The 15,355-nt window shown below is 38.4% G+C and overlaps 2 protein-coding genes and 1 non-coding gene across 6 annotated transcripts; 1 reads left to right on the top strand and 2 right to left on the bottom strand.

Annotated features, from left to right (window-relative positions):
- Positions 239-5,603, bottom strand: LOC18787118 (CLP protease regulatory subunit CLPX1, mitochondrial). Its single transcript, XM_020556454.1, has 15 exons — positions 4,686-5,603; positions 4,510-4,571; positions 4,159-4,259; positions 3,924-4,003; positions 3,591-3,641; positions 3,340-3,414; positions 3,157-3,234; positions 2,894-2,950; positions 2,545-2,615; positions 2,365-2,464; positions 2,107-2,211; positions 1,646-1,708; positions 1,315-1,437; positions 606-761; positions 239-506 (listed from the first exon to the last, which is right to left on the bottom strand). Exons 1-15 carry the CDS (start codon positions 5,250-5,252, stop codon positions 429-431), a joined length of 1,767 nt encoding a protein of 588 aa, XP_020412043.1. The 5' UTR covers positions 5,253-5,603; the 3' UTR covers positions 239-428.
- LOC18785058 lies at positions 6,340-14,749 on the bottom strand. Of its 4 annotated transcripts, XM_020557048.1 has the most exons (14): positions 11,554-14,748; positions 11,311-11,435; positions 10,953-11,052; positions 10,720-10,852; positions 10,555-10,618; positions 9,272-10,052; positions 8,641-8,967; positions 8,348-8,462; positions 8,061-8,260; positions 7,902-7,974; positions 7,709-7,794; positions 7,472-7,591; positions 6,996-7,063; positions 6,340-6,728 (listed from the first exon to the last, which is right to left on the bottom strand). In XM_020557048.1, exons 1-14 carry the CDS (start codon positions 14,518-14,520, stop codon positions 6,662-6,664), a joined length of 5,226 nt encoding a protein of 1,741 aa, XP_020412637.1. In that variant the 5' UTR covers positions 14,521-14,748; the 3' UTR covers positions 6,340-6,661. The 4 variants fall into 4 exon arrangements, with proteins under 4 accessions (XP_020412637.1, XP_020412636.1, XP_020412635.1 ...); XM_020557047.1 differs by having other exon boundaries at positions 6,340-6,710; positions 8,061-8,462; positions 11,554-14,749; XM_020557046.1 differs by having other exon boundaries at positions 8,061-8,462.
- TRNAQ-CUG lies at positions 15,158-15,229 on the top strand. The gene has a single exon. It is a non-coding gene; the product is annotated as a tRNA-Gln (tRNA).

Here is a 15,355-nt window from a genome sequence, read left to right as displayed (position 1 = left end):
TCTTCCAAAAACAAATTGATTGCTTCTTAAATTACTAACACATATAACATGTTAATTGCTTCTTAAACAAGAAATATTACACATAAGAGTAGATGGCAAGTGATTCTGTTAAGCATTCAGAAGTGGTTTTGTTGGTTAAACAGGACCTGAAAATAGCATACAATTTTTAAGGTGCTGGGTAAGCATACAATTTTCAACTATGATAAGAGACCATACGAGAGAGAGGTTAGTGAGAATCTGGGTCTGAATATGATAACTATTTCCAATTAACAACGAAGCATACATTATACATATACATCCTGATCCTCAACATGACTGAACCCAAACCCTTGTTGTGAGGAACTGTAAATAACGCTTATCTGATTTATTAAATAAATGTTTATTATGTACAAGATTAGGATACAAATAAGTTCCAAGAAAAAGCTAAGTTACATGCTAGCTACAACAGAAGAAAGCTCCGTCTCCACCTCAGGCTCCCCATCCGACGACCCCTCCGTGGTTGCAGTCTGCCAGACAAGAATAAAGCATTAGCATCTAAAATCCCTAGGAGGTAAACTGGAATTAGGATTTAGCTGACAAGATACATGCACATTGGCAATACGCACCTCCACTTCCTTGGCCTTATTTTGTGAAAGATAGTGATCCAATGCACCCTTGCCATAGAGGATTTTAGCTCCACTACCCTGGGCCTCAGATCCAACGGCCTCTTCATCAATTACAACTGCATCTATTATGTCGTCACCAGCTCTAACATCAGGAATCTGCAAAAGATTTGAAAAGAAATCAATCATCCATAGCAGACTGTTTGGAACCAAATGAATTCTTCAGTCCATTCTTGTAAATAAATTCAACTACTTCAATTGGAACAGACTATCAAATTGCATAAATCAATGCTCATTATGTCCTAACTGCCTTTGCCATAAGAATGGCGATGATTCCATGTTAGTCTAGTAAAGTTTATCTCCAAATCCTTTTTGCACAGATTTCAAAATAAATTCTAATTTAACATTCCAAACATGAGAAGAAAGATTTCCATGTCTGAGCACTTGGCTCCGGAAACCAAGCACCTAAAGGAATAATCCAAGTACTGTGACTTGCTTCGGGAATCTTACAAGTGAATAATATGTCTAATTTGAATAATTGGATTTAAGAAGTCGTCATTTATAGATGCAGATTTGCACCAAAACGAGGCAAGATACTCCTCTTACTCTCTTTTGCCTCTAACGTTGATGGCATACAGACTACCAGCAGGAAATTTCTTTTGCACTTTGTATACCAGGTTGAGAATGCTAAAGAAAGGAGAAGTGGCAGTACCTCATACATCGCATCCATCAATATATTTTCTAAAATTGCCCGTAAACCACGAGCTCCCGTGTTTTTTGATATTGCTTTTCTAGCAATTAATCTCAAGGCACTTTCTGTGAAATGCAGTTTGACCTGAGAGAAGTAAAGCACAAACAAATTTAGATAAAAAAAACAATCATGATTGCGGACCATGGAAGTGAGAGAATTACATAGGACAACAGACTCTGCAAGTTGAACATAAACAAGCAACGATATCATTAGAAGTGTGCAAAACCAAGATGTTGAACAAATAACCTGGAACTGTGAATGCTCTATGCAGGGCCAGAGAAGGATTACTTACACCATTCATTCGGAACATCTTCTTGTATTGTTTCCCTAGGGCATTTTTTGGCTCTGTTAGGACCTACAAAACATCTTTTCCGTTAACAAACACATTGACAGTACATTTAACAAATAACATTAAATAGACTCCGACAAAAAGACGAGTTCTTGTAAAAGCTATGAGTGGGCATTTTGAAGCTTGAATAAGTAGATCATCACATCAACAAAAATATACTCATGCCAAATATTTTTCCTCTCAAAGGGGAGAAAATTTCAAATAACTTATTCTGAAGCTCAGTTATGCATAATGATAGTTGATACAGTTCATTCATCCTGCCATCTCATTGATTCTAATATGAATAATTAGTGGTCATTCCATAAAGACTATTACTGAGATTAGAAATGGTTGTGCAAATGACATTTTCCACAAATAGATGGCAGAGCTGTTTCGACAGAAAGAAAAGGAACACAATGTAATACCTGAACTAATTGATTTTCGGTTAGTGCTGACAAACTGACAAGGATGGGAAACCGGCCAACAAATTCAGGTATCAAACCATATCGAATAAGATCACTACTTTCAACCTGTCAAGGAAACCAGTTTTCATAGAGTATAAATTTCTAATATAAAGCATGGTATTTATTAGAAACAACTGGAATTTCTTATCAAAAGATTAAAACAGAAAAGGAAGCCTACATAAGCTGTTACGTGTTAATTCAAAACTGATGGGAACTTACAGTCTCCAATAAGGATGATGTAACAGCAGCATCTGTAACACCGCCAGTCCTCATATTTGCTCTAACTGGAGCACCAAACCCAATAGAGGAATCTTGGCGTCTGTAAGACAAGCAAAAGGCATACATTTAGAGAGAGAGAAAGAAAAACAAAAGACAGCATAATTTCAGTGTTAGGATAACCTTTCTGAGATTGTTTTCTCCAAGTCAATAAAGGCACCCCCGCAGATGAAGAGAATATCCTTTGTGTCAATCTGTGAAGAAACATGGGGTACAAAAGAGTAAAATTACGAACTGATTTTCAAGGTTCTACCCAACACTTGACAACACCGAAAATCAGCTAATCAGAATACAGGAAGAACCAAAATAAGCTTATTTTGTGATCAATACATAATTTTATTCATGAGCTAGTACATAAACAGTTTACTACAATATGAATATGTAGGTAACTGAGACATTTATCTTAAGCCACTGAAATAAACAATATGAATATGGAGGTAACTGAGATATATATCTTAGGCCACTGACATACCTGAATATTTTCTCCTCTAGGGTGCTTTCGAGCTCCCTTCTCAGGAACATTCACAATCTAGATCAGAAAGAACACCTCAGATCAGATTACAATGAACTTCCAATATCGGTTATAATCTTTAAATGAATCAAGTCATAATGAGTCATTTATAACAGAGGACAAGATTATCTAGAGACGGGTCCTGACCCAGTCTTAACCAACATGCCATCTCCATGATTCCCACTAGTACTAGCGCTAACAAATTATGTAAAAGGTGCACTTACTGTCCCTTCCAGCATCTTTAGTAATGCCTGTTGAACACCCTCTCCAGATACATCTCTACTAATATTTAGGCTCTCAGCCTGCAAAATATGAGCAGATATTGGAACACATAACAGAGCAGTAAACCTCTCCCAGAGAGAGAGAGAGAGAGAGAGAGAGATAAACATACAGAAAGGTAAGTGAACCTTTTTGGTAATCTTGTCAACTTCATCAATATACACAATTCCCTGCTGTGCAGCTGCTACATTATAATCAGCAACCTATCATTGAATAAGATGCACATGGATGACCTTGAGATTACTAACCGTAATAACCATATAAGTAAATAACATAGATGAACTAGTTACTCATATAACACGAAATAGAGAACTCCAAATTGAGCATAGGGGATTGATTCACAAAATCCAGAAACACGCAAATACAAAAGAAAATATACCGTAAGGAGCTTGTATAAAATTGACTCCACATCTTCCCCGACATATCCTGCCTGCAAGGAATAACATGGTGTCGCGGCCATCAGAATAAGAGGAACATGCAATTGAAATCCACACTGAACTCTTATAATTCTCAACAACATCGTAAAGAGAATTTTAGACAAGAACCTAAATAAAAAGTGATGCATGTATGTTGAATATTCTTGAGATCATGAAAGCCAGTTTCTCAACAAAGCATACAGGGCTGATCATTGCATAATACATAGTGACTTAAAATAACAAGGAAACATAACCACTGACTGTATAAATGACCAACAAAGAAAAACAAAACTTTCCTGAGTTAATGTTGTTGCATCTGCAATAACAAAGGGAACATTCACAAACCGTGCCAAGGTTTTGGCGAGTAGTGTCTTCCCTGTCCTTGAAAGAGCATGAAAGAGAACAAGTGAGACCGGTCACCAAAAGAAACTTACTGATGAAAACATAAAAGCAAACAATGAAAAGACATCCAACCAAGAAATCATTAAGGACACAAATTTCCAGCAGTGTTCCAGGATAACTATAAATTACCTGACCCTGTTGGCCCCATTAGAAGAATGTTACTTTTTTCAAGCTCCACTCTATCATCATCCATTGCATCTACTTTGCTGTTACCTGAATCTCCTGCAGACCTAACTTCCAAAGAAGCAGAACGTTAAAAAGCCAAGTCCCAAATGTTTAAAATTAGGTGTGAGCAAGCATCAGTCAGTTCAGTCAAGTTTTGAGAGAAACCAAAACTAAATTGACTGTCAATCTTTCTGACTTATAGCTACGAATTATATTAAGTGCAACTGCACTTATGCGACAATTCCAGCTCCAAATTATTTTTCTCTATATAAAATACAGACTCAAACAAGATATGCATATAGATATGGAGCTGACCACTTCTGCAGGGACTCATGATATATCCTCTTATAGTGATTGTAAACAGCAACAGATAGTACCTGCATCCATTCAAGACAAAAAAATTCAGAAGAATTGCAGAAACATAAAATTTCACATACGATGATAGGAACTACTCCAAAAGAGAAGCACAAAAAAGAAAAAAAAAAATTCACCTTCTTGGCCTGCTCTTGCCCAATTACAAACTTGTCAAGCCCTTTACAAATTTCCTTGGGTGTAGGAAAATTGTTACCCAAACTGGAACCACCCCAACACTCATCCTTGGAATTGGACTCAAACCCACCTCCCGAACCAGGGCTCGGACCACCACCTCCACCGCTTCCACGAACCAAATTCGAGCTGGGACCGGCCCGAACCACAATTCCATCACCGGACCATACCTCGGGTGGGTCTCCTTGCGAGGAAAGAACACTATTACACCTACTGCTGCACAATTTTCGTCCCCAATTCCTATCACTATTCTTGCTAGTTTTCTGGGCAACTCTCGGGCGATCGAAAATTTGCGAACCCTTTTCGACAAAGTTGCCACCGAGCGCCACGGGTTTGAACGAAGTGAAGTGGTAGGGAGTGTTCATGAACAAGTCTTCATTTTTGGTACGGTGCGCATAGTGAGAATTGACAACTCGACCGGCATGCAAGTAATTGAAGACAAAGTATCTGAATTGAGAGACGGTAGACGACACAGTATCCCTGGAGGGTTTAGATCTGAGCGCCGCAGCCATTAGGGGCGTGACGTGTTCTGGGAAAACGAAGGAATATGGAGGCAAATTAGGAAAGGAAAATCGGAGCTTTAGAGTTCATAGATAGATGGGTCAAAAATAAAAACTTCAACAGAGGCTTGGCAAAACTGACGGTGAATTGAAATGGGTTTATCTAAGATTTTGTGAATATCATGTATGGTCGGGGAATTTTGATGATGGAAATGAAATTAGAAGAAGAGTGCAAGGAAAGGAACCGGAGATATTTGAGCTCGATTGTAACTTGCAAGAAACAGGGAAAAAATAAAAACGAAAATATCTGAATGTCAGAACAAGGCTTGAGGTTTACTTGAATATCCACTTCACGAAGGCTTTAAGCGGGGTTTTGTTTTAAGGTTTTAAGACGTCGTTCTAACTGAAAGGATAAAAATGTAATTTAACTAATAACTAATTTGGTCAAAATCATATATCCCTCCAAAGGAAACCATAATATTAATGTTAGATTATTGGACAAATAGCATTTAGAGTAGAGATGAGACACCAAATCCAATTGTTATCTCAATTCAATTTATACACATTAACCATGACAAAAGAGAAAAAAAAAATGAATGTAATAATTCAGAAGGTACAATTACGTGTGACTATCTCCACTATAGAAATAAAAAAAGAAAGAATCCATTAAAGTTAATAGATATTAAAAAGAGGTAATGGCTTCGGGCATAGCCAGCTCTCATCGTGTGATGGGTTGTGTGTACAAAGCCCACATATATTTCCGGCTAAGGAATGGGAAAGAGACATTACGTTATATTGAAATACAAATTTTAACTTATATAAGTTAATAAGTTGAGTTGAATTTGTGATAATTTGTAAAATTCATATGCTTGTGAAAGGAAATGAATACATTTCTATACCATTAGTAAGTGAAATATATAATACATAATCCGGACCATTTTTATACTGGATCGGAATTTTTATTTTCTTTTTGTGATTTGATATAGGGTACCATATAAATCTTGATTTGAATCATTGCCTTTTCTTTTTTTCTTTTTCTTTTTTGTCAATAAAAGGTACAAATTTTTGGTCCCATAAAATTTGATTGAACAATTTGAACTGATTCAATACAAATATCAAAATTGTCATACGAAGCTTCCATATCATTTACATGAAATATAGTTCTTCCTGTACAAATACAATGCAGCAAAGTGAAGTAGTGGTTCATCTGAACATGCGTGCTCACGGCCCCATACCATGAAAATGAAGACTAAAGACCAAAAGAACAAAAGACCACTTCTCTACAGTCTTCTCTACAGTCTACAGACACTTGGGATTCATAATTCTAAGCTCTACAAATGGAGAATGGTTGTGAGTTAATATGCTGACAACAACCAGCATTTGTAGTCAAATAGATCTACAACACGATAACAAGCTAGCATCTACTTCTCCAATTGGCACTTTGAATTGGAACGGCTGCTCCTAAGCTTCCTGGGCCCGTTTAAAGAACTTCAAGGTCAATGAAAACAATCAGAACCCAGTAAACGGAAAACAAGAACCAATAATCATAACGACTATACAAATGCTGCAGATAATGTTAGTGAAAGACAGTAGACATTTCTTTTTCCCACAGAAAAAAGGCAAATCATAAATATTCTGCACGGGAAGAAATCTACCAATTCCATTGAATTCCATTGAAATCCATGAACACATGGCTTATTTTGTCATACATGTAAAAAAGATAATGAAGTCGAGAGTAAGATCATTCACACTCACTTTACAGACATCAGATTTTTGGCTTCACTTATAGCATCACTTGCTGCATATAGGGCCATCTTCTTCACCTGAAAACAGCAAAATCTCTAAAGCCCTTATGCATTCTACCAAGTACCATACAAGATTAAGTATGCAACATTTTCTTTTAGCGCAGGTAATATTCCATAAAAATCCACAGAAATATATAAGTTCGTCCTAACCAGTTAGTTATCCTGTACAAGTTTAACAAGTCAGTAGCATATTCTTACATGGCATTGTGTGCTCAATTTTAGATATGAAGATGGATATATTTTGGTTGGACAGAGATGCATCATCTCACTCCTGAAGCTAACAATACATAACAAGAAAATCATATAATCATATGGCTGAGAAGCCAACTGCATGCTTTACTAGTGATTCAACCTATTACGCTCAAATAAATGAGGCTGCAAAACCATCTAATGACGTGCTGTATAAACAATCCAAAATAACACTACCTCCAATTTATCTTCCTTGGATCTATGGTTTTCTGGAAGCAAGCGAAACTCCTCTGTTAACCGAATGCATTCTTGAACATTTTCGGGGGAAACAAAGTCAAGGGCCACTTTAATGCATGACTGAGAAGAAAATGAGAACAGTATCAAACTTGATACATCGGATAAATACTGACAAAATAGCAGTACTAAAGAAACGAAGTCATGATAAATTGGCATATTGATGGGAGGAAACCTCACCTGCCTATTTCTCACTTGATGTGGGCATCCAGCAGGAATGAAAACAGCCTCACCAAGGTGTTGCTCAAATGTCCAAGGCTCAACATCTGAAAAAGGGTAATATTCACGGTCGGTAATGCTATTAAGTCAAAATGACTCAGTTTTACAATTCTGTTCAACATTAATAACTCGCTAAAGATATGCAATTTCTTACCAAACTCTTCCTTCAACTTCTTTTTATGCTTCTCATCTAGATAAAGCGTCTGGTCATGAATAGGATGAATAACCTGAAGCAAGTTTAAGATCAGCACATCAACTTAGAGTGACTTAAATCAAAATAATATGTGCCAAGGTGATAGCCAATGATACGCACAGAATTCACAGGGGCATTATTGATGTGGTGGAATTCTTTGTGATGCTTCAGTAGGTATTCTATTAACTTAGGTACATCTTGCCGACGAAAAATGTCCCACACAGCACCTCCATATTCAACCTCTGAAGTATCATTACTTTGAACATTTGTGCTTGAATTTGAATCAGACTCCCGAGACTCTAAGTTGTTAATAACATTGCCTGAAAATAGTTTCTGTGAGAAATCTGCCTCATTGACAAACTTCATGTCTTCTGTCACATTAGAAGGCTCAAAGTATTCTTCATTACATGATTTTTCTTCAATTATTTCCTTTTCAGCTCCATATTTCTTCTGTAATTGGTCGATGATTTTACGCTGTCCGGGAGGAATCTTTACTTCGGTTGTGTGTGTCAGTACATTAACCTAAATAGAAATTATGAAAACAGTATGACTTCTTGAGTTGATTGCATAGAAAAGCAAACAAGTACAACAGGAAACGATTGCTAATCAAGAATAAATCCAAAATTGATAAAAGAAACAACACATAAGCCTTAGAACATGGTAACTAAAATATCAAAATTTTACAAGGGTAATTGTGTACCGCATCAGAAATGTCACAATGCAGTTTGGTTACTGAATCACCTCTACCAAGCTCCTCCATTGATCCATAAGCAATGTATGTCTTTGGTCCCAAGTCTGGCTTTAAAACAATAGGAAGCTTTGTAGCAAGATTTAGTACACCTGATTTGGAATGGGTATAGTCACTGAACGGAAGCATGGCAATAAATTCAGCACCGTGCCTCGGTAAACACTCTTCAAAGGAATTGGATGGAGGCCAATCCTTCAGCTTCAACATCTCTGGCCACCCATTACTATACCTACGGCCCTCTATATAGCCCTTAAAGAACTGAAAAATATTAATCTCAACCTGCAGCGCCAAATTGAAAGAGAAAGTTACAAATTAAAAGTGCAAGAGAGAACTTTTTCTGGAAAAAAAAATATCAGTAAACACAAAAAGTGCAAGAAATTATGTAAGCAGTCTAAATAAGGCAACTGCAGGCAGAATCACTGGTAGTGCTGTGACTGAATGATCAAAACCTCATTTTAAGCAGTGGAGATTAAATGTTAGCAATTACTAACACTGTGCAAAAGTATAAAGAAATAAAGAAATAATCAGATAGGAAAGAGTAAAATGCAAAATCAAGTTCAACCTGTTGAAAATTCCCACATACCTCACACCAATCCAGGCAATCAATGGCTTTAACCCTGACTGCCTCCTCTTTTAATACTTTTTTTGCCCCAATAAAAGCCCTCCACATGACCATTGGTTCCCAGCTAAGGCCAGAAGCCTTTTCACGTACATTTCTTACCACAACAGGTTCACCTCTCATCCAGTGTAACTGGAAATGCTCAATATCATTGTCTCCCAGATGAACAGCATTTGGGCAGTAGAGAGAGTTATCATGACAGTTTTCCCTATAAGCTGCCTGCCTTACTTCAGAAGCTTTTACTCCACTTCCAGCAGAACTGATAGGATGGCACAAAGAACATTCTTGAGAAAAGTCAATATCTGGTGACTGATAATTGATAGTGAGGTATTCAGAACTCGAAATTAGTTTTTCAACCCAATTAGCTTCAAAGATTCGTCTCAGTTCAAGTAACTTGGTACCACAACCTCCTCGTGCTTTTGGAGGACAAGGAATCCTACCATCAGCTTCTGCTATCCAATCAGGAAAGTCGGATGACATATGATTTGTGCACCTATTTACTGGTATGGCCATTTGGCTCTGGGATACATATCTATTCCCATTTGCAGGAATATGGCTGCCATTTGAGACTGGGCCTTGACCATATGCTCTTTCGCAATACTGCTGATGAGAAGATTCTGCTTCACCACCTCTAGGCTGGCATACTTCCCTTAGTTCCGAACAACAAGTGAGACAGAGATCATAAGAACAATCAGGATTGGGGCAGCTTCTGTGGAAATTGACAATGGATGTATTGCAATTGTCACTGTTGAATTTGTACAAGGTCACAAACTTTGTACCATATGAACGAAACAATAAATACTTTTGACTGAAAAACAGGGAGAGAAAAATTTCACAATCCTCGTATCTAGGACATAAAGAATGATTCACCAAGAAAATGTTATATTGGAAGAAATGAGATTCATCAAATACACAAGCACACCGCTTCAATCCTGATAACTACATCATATGTCTTATACAATGTACATAGACAGCACAGGGTCACTGGTTTTCTATAGTCCCAAGAATGTGAGTAAAAATAAACCCAGAAAACTATGCCACCAGTTAGGTCCAATCCTACCCAATAAGAGAATAACAGTTGACATCAAAACAACAAAGACAGAACAGTTACTCCACCAAACTATTCTATTTACCAACATAAGAGAACATATACATATACATATACACATACGAATGAAATTTCTGAAAAAACAACTAATAGATAATTAGTGTCTCAATTTCAATCATCAGGGAGAATGAGATGATACCAATACACTCGATCATCATCCTCTAGTATAGATCTCGTGAGATCCTCTTCTGTCAATTGGATACCTATGAAACAAGAGGGGGAAAACCTGTCCTTAAGCATTATGATTTCTGAACGGTCAATCTAGCAATTAAAGCTAAAGGAGAAAAGTATTATATTACAATACCTCGTAAACAGCCTTCCACATCTAACTCGGACATCTGCTCCTGTTGAATATGCCTAAGGAGAGGCAGCGTCTTGCATAGCAAGTAAAGCAACTTTTGCAACTTAACATTTGCATCTGTTCCTTCATTCCCAGCCTGTAAAGCAAGTACTTTGTTTGGTCCAAAAAGAAAATACATAACCAGAATAGGAAGAAAAGAAACAGAGAGAAGAAGAAAATCAACGTAATGCACACACCATCACAACTAAATACTCCTTGAGGCATATTCTGCAGTTGCAGTTACCACGACAATAAGGACAAGCAATTTCTATGTCCTTTCTTGTCTTGTCTGGGTACCTGTTCATTTATTTGAAAGTACCATCAGAAAAATTTGATGAGACTCATCCATATCAGCGATATATAAGAACATTGATACTAATTGACAATGACGAAACAGAAGTCCCACGACCTACTTCGTTAATGAAAAATCTACTTTGTGCAACCAAATAATCCTACATACTAGAATTGGGGAAATTCTTTATGACTATAAATTGGAGCTACTAAACTCAAGCTGAGAATCGTTAAAAAAGTCTTTCTCAATGAGTAGATCATTACCACTTTGCAACACAATCATAGCAATAGCGTTTCTTTCTGCAATTTAAACAAATGACAACACCTTTTCTGTCATTCCTCAAGCACTGGTGGCACATTAAACTCTCCTTTTTCCTACTGTTATCATCCTAAAAGAAAAAATTGTTAGAGTAGAATGCAATAAAATATTTGAATTATTAAAACCTGTAAAAGTATAAATTCCAAATGACAATCAATTAATGCATTAACGAATTTAGGACAACTCACAGATGTATCAGTAGATTTTCCTCTGTGAAAGTCACTGGCATTCAGTTGTTGGTTGTTGAACTTCCTAGGTCTCCCTCTAGGCCTGTTATGGTTATTGCTCTCTGTATCGTCAGAGTTCTTCGATTGCCTCACAGGAAATTTCTCCTTCAAATCCGTTTCTTTCTGATATTCTACCTCTAAGAGAGATGCCGACATTTGATGCTTCAGCACTGTAATCTTACTCAAAAATCTTCTCTTGTTCTTTGAACCCTTAGGCCGGCCTCGCTTATTCTGTGAACTTTCATCCCCACCACTAATTTTTCCAACCTTTTCTGCTTCCTGGCTTTGATATTCTCCAACAGTAGCCTTAAGTTTATTGTTTTTTGAACCTTTAGGTCGGCCACGTCTACTGTTTTGTTGGGCAACCTCATTTCCTCCTTCATTATAACCAGATGCTTCAGCAGGCATTCTCTTATCTTCCTCACCCACAAGAATGGTCATCTCATTCTCCAAACTCATCAGAAAAGTATCTTTACCATCATCATGATCACCAACTACTGTTTCACTAGGCATTCCTTGAATTTCCTTACCTAAAATATTCTTCTTCCTAGTCTTTGAACCCTTTGGCCGACCACGCTTATTCTTCACCTTGACAATTTCATTTCCAACTTTCATTTCAACAGCTTCCTTACCTACAAGAATAGGCCCCCCATTTTCCAAACTCGTACACAAATCAGTCTGATATCTGCCATTCATACCACCCATGACTTCAGTAGGCACTTCCCTTTTTTCATCACCGGAAAGATTTTTCTTCTTGCTCTTTGAACCCTTCGGTCGGCCGCGCCTACCCCTTGGCTGTAAAAACTCATTTCCACCTCCATTTTCGGAAGTGGCTTGACCTGGCAATCTCCCCACTTCTTTTCCAACAAAGATTTCATTCTCCAACCCGGTTGAACAGACCACCTCAACCTTACCATCATTACCACTCACAAATTTGCTGGGGTTTCTCTGATTATCTTGACCAGAAACTTTCTTCTTCTTAGTCTTTGAACCCTTTGGTCGACCGCGCTTGCTCTTTGGCTGAGCAGTCTCATATCCATCTTCATTGCTATCAAAAGCTTCCTTATTCGATTGCATATCTTTCTCACCTGTAAGGACAGGTCTCTCATTCTTCAAACCTGTCGCAAGAAGTGTTCTATCAGTGCCATCATTAGCATCCAGGATGTCCCCAGGAATTTCCTGATTTTCTGTTTCTACAAGCTTTTTCTTATTCTTCTTGGGATCCTTGAATCGGCCACGCTTAACCTTTGGCTGGACAAACTCACTTCCACAAGTGGATTCACCAGGCAGCCCCTTATCTCCCTTGCTTACAAGATTTGGCCTCACTTTTTCCAAACCCGTCAAACAGGCCATCAATCTACCAGTGCAATTTCTGCCCGAAGTTTCGCTTGACATTGCACTATTTCCATCATTTACAGGAATTGTCTTCGTAGGCAAACCACCTTTTTCCTTCAACTGCACAATCTCATCTCCAAATTCATAACCACTGCACGCTTTAACTTCCATTTTCCTGTTTTGTTCACCCATAAGAGCAATCATTCGTTTCTCCAAACCAATAGGCGGAACTGATATGTCAATGCCCACAGCAACAGCTCCTGATCCTGCCGTGCCATGATTTTCCTCACCTGTAAGATTTCGCTTGGTCTTCGAACCCTTTGGTCGACCAAGCTTTGTCTTTGGCAAAACAATCACATTCCCAACTTCATTACCAGGAGTGGCTACGGCAACCAAATCCTTAGTATTTTCACCCAAAACAGGCACAGCATCACTTTTACCATTGACAACATCTTTCTTTTTAGTTTTAGAACCCTTTGGTCGACCTTGCTTACTCTTTCGCCTCACAGAGTCTTCACCATCCACATTGTCAACAGGCACATCCTCATTCTTATCATTTGCAAGATCCTTCTTTTTCTTGTTCGTGGACCCCTTTGGCCTTCCTTGCTTACTCTTCGGCCTCGCAATCTCTTCTCCGCCCACATTGTCTCTGGAAATTCCACCCAACTGTTTAATGCCCTCTTCAGCCTCAAGAATCTTCTTCTTGTTCTTTGATCCTTTTGGCCTCCCACGCTTACCTTTTGACCGGGCCACCTCTTCTCTAGCATCATCTCCACGTCTACCTTCACCATATTCGTCCTGACTCTCCAAAATTTTACCTTTATTTCCAGATGCATTTTCACTTAAACAGCCTTGAACTCTTTTATCATCAACATTTGCAGAAACGGCTTTACCACCACAAAACTGATCACTCTCACCTCTTAAAAGACCTCCAAGTCCACCTCTGTCGCCACCAAATAGGCCTTGAATTCCTTCACCGGCATTTTTACAAGCATATAGATCAGAAGACCCAACAACTTGGTTTCCCTCACCATCCAGCATCCCACCACCAAGTCCACAAGAATTTTCACTGCCCCAAAACTGAATGCCTCTGCCATCAAGACCCAAACCTCCATCTGGGTTCTTATTTTCAACAAACCCATATCCAAAATTGTCACAACTCAAAATTCTACCACCATTTTCAGAACCAGCTACACCGAACCCATCTTGAATTTCTTCCAAACCGAAACCTTGACCACCAAATTTGCATGCAGCTACATCAAACCCACCAACCTCAGTGTCTTGTCCATTTCCACCACCCCAGAAATTCACACCTTCACCATCAATGCCATCAATACCAAGGCCAACACTCCCACCACTCACTTCACCAAAAAGGCGAGCAATTTCTTCACCAACACTCAGACCACCGCCAAACCATCCTTCAACCAGCTCACCTGCAGTGTCCTGATCCCCATTTCCCAGAATTCCGTCACTTTTTTGCCTACTTCTTTTTTGCCTCTGTTGATCCTCTTCAGCTCCACCACCATTTTCGCCATTGCCCACCTCCTCAGGAACTTTCCTCTTCCTCTGCGTCTCTTCAGCAACCTTCTCCATCCTCCTTTGGGTCCTCACTCCTCAGCAGCAGCAGCAAGTAGACATACCGCTTCAGCTTTTCACACAAACCAAGTTATTGCACCAAGAAATGATCAAAACCCCACCTTGGAAAATGAAACAAAACAGCCAACTGTTATCAAAGATCAGACCTTTATTAGTATTATTTTGGACATTAATTGTTGGGCTGGATGGTTGAAGTCCATTGACAAACCATCTTTTACAAACGCAGTAATTGAGAACGGTAGGTGATAAATAAATAAAAAAGAAGAAAAAAATTTTTAAAAAATTTCTGGCTTTTTTTGAATGTGAAGGGACAACACTGACCCATGTGTGTCACCGAGCGACGTCATTTTCGTAGAAGCTATCAGCTAAAGACCAGCAGAGATTTTATTGTGTTTTGGGCAATCATATGATAAAACGGTAAACGTCTTGTGTCTCAGGCACTGTTCATCATACTCATCAACTCAACTGGGAACTGACAGCTCCAATCTTTGTGAGCTCATGTACTCATACATGGTCTCGTCTGCATCTGATCAGCTCAACTCTTTATGCCTCTGCGATTCCTCGGATTGGAATCTTTGACTCTTAATGTCAGCCAGTTACTATATATACCAAACTTTAAGCCGTATGAACAACTGGTTCCATGGTCTAGTGGTTAGGACATTGGACTCTGAATCCAGTAACCCGAGTTCAAATCTCGGTGGAACCTTCTTTCTCTTTTTTATTTTTTTTATTTTTATATACTTATTGCCATTTTATAGTTTTGGCAGTGTATGAATTGAATCCAGCCCAAAGGTACTGTTTCTCTTGCAATTAGATTTACTAGCCAACTTGA

This window comes from Prunus persica, chromosome G2, assembly GCF_000346465.2.
Source record: "Prunus persica cultivar Lovell chromosome G2, Prunus_persica_NCBIv2, whole genome shotgun sequence".
Lineage (NCBI taxonomy): Eukaryota > Viridiplantae > Streptophyta > Magnoliopsida > Rosales > Rosaceae > Prunus > Prunus persica.
Note: the sequence above shows the minus strand (reverse complement) of the source record. Positions and strands in the feature narration are given on the sequence as shown.

What these genes read in the sequence shown, in the direction of transcription:
- LOC18787118 (XM_020556454.1), bottom strand. Translation starts at nt 5,252, where the DNA reads ATGGCTGCGGCGCTCAGATCTAAACCCTCCAGGGATACTGTGTCGTCT. An exon ending in ATGCAACAACATTAACTCAG is followed by an intron (nt 3,642 to 3,923) that starts GAAAGTTTTGTT and finishes TATTCCTTGCAG; the next exon opens with GCAGGATATGTCGGGGAAGA. An exon ending in CTAGAGGAGAAAATATTCAG is followed by an intron (nt 2,616 to 2,893) that starts GTATGTCAGTGG and finishes GTTTCTTCACAG; the next exon opens with ATTGACACAAAGGATATTCT.
- LOC18785058 (XM_020557046.1), bottom strand. Translation starts at nt 14,520, where the DNA reads ATGGAGAAGGTTGCTGAAGAGACGCAGAGGAAGAGGAAAGTTCCTGAG. An exon ending in ATTGTGACATTTCTGATGCG is followed by an intron (nt 8,463 to 8,640) that starts GTACACAATTAC and finishes ATTTCTATTTAG; the next exon opens with GTTAATGTACTGACACACAC. An exon ending in AAAAATCTGATGTCTGTAAA is followed by an intron (nt 6,729 to 6,995) that starts GTGAGTGTGAAT and finishes TTGACCTTGAAG; the next exon opens with TTCTTTAAACGGGCCCAGGA.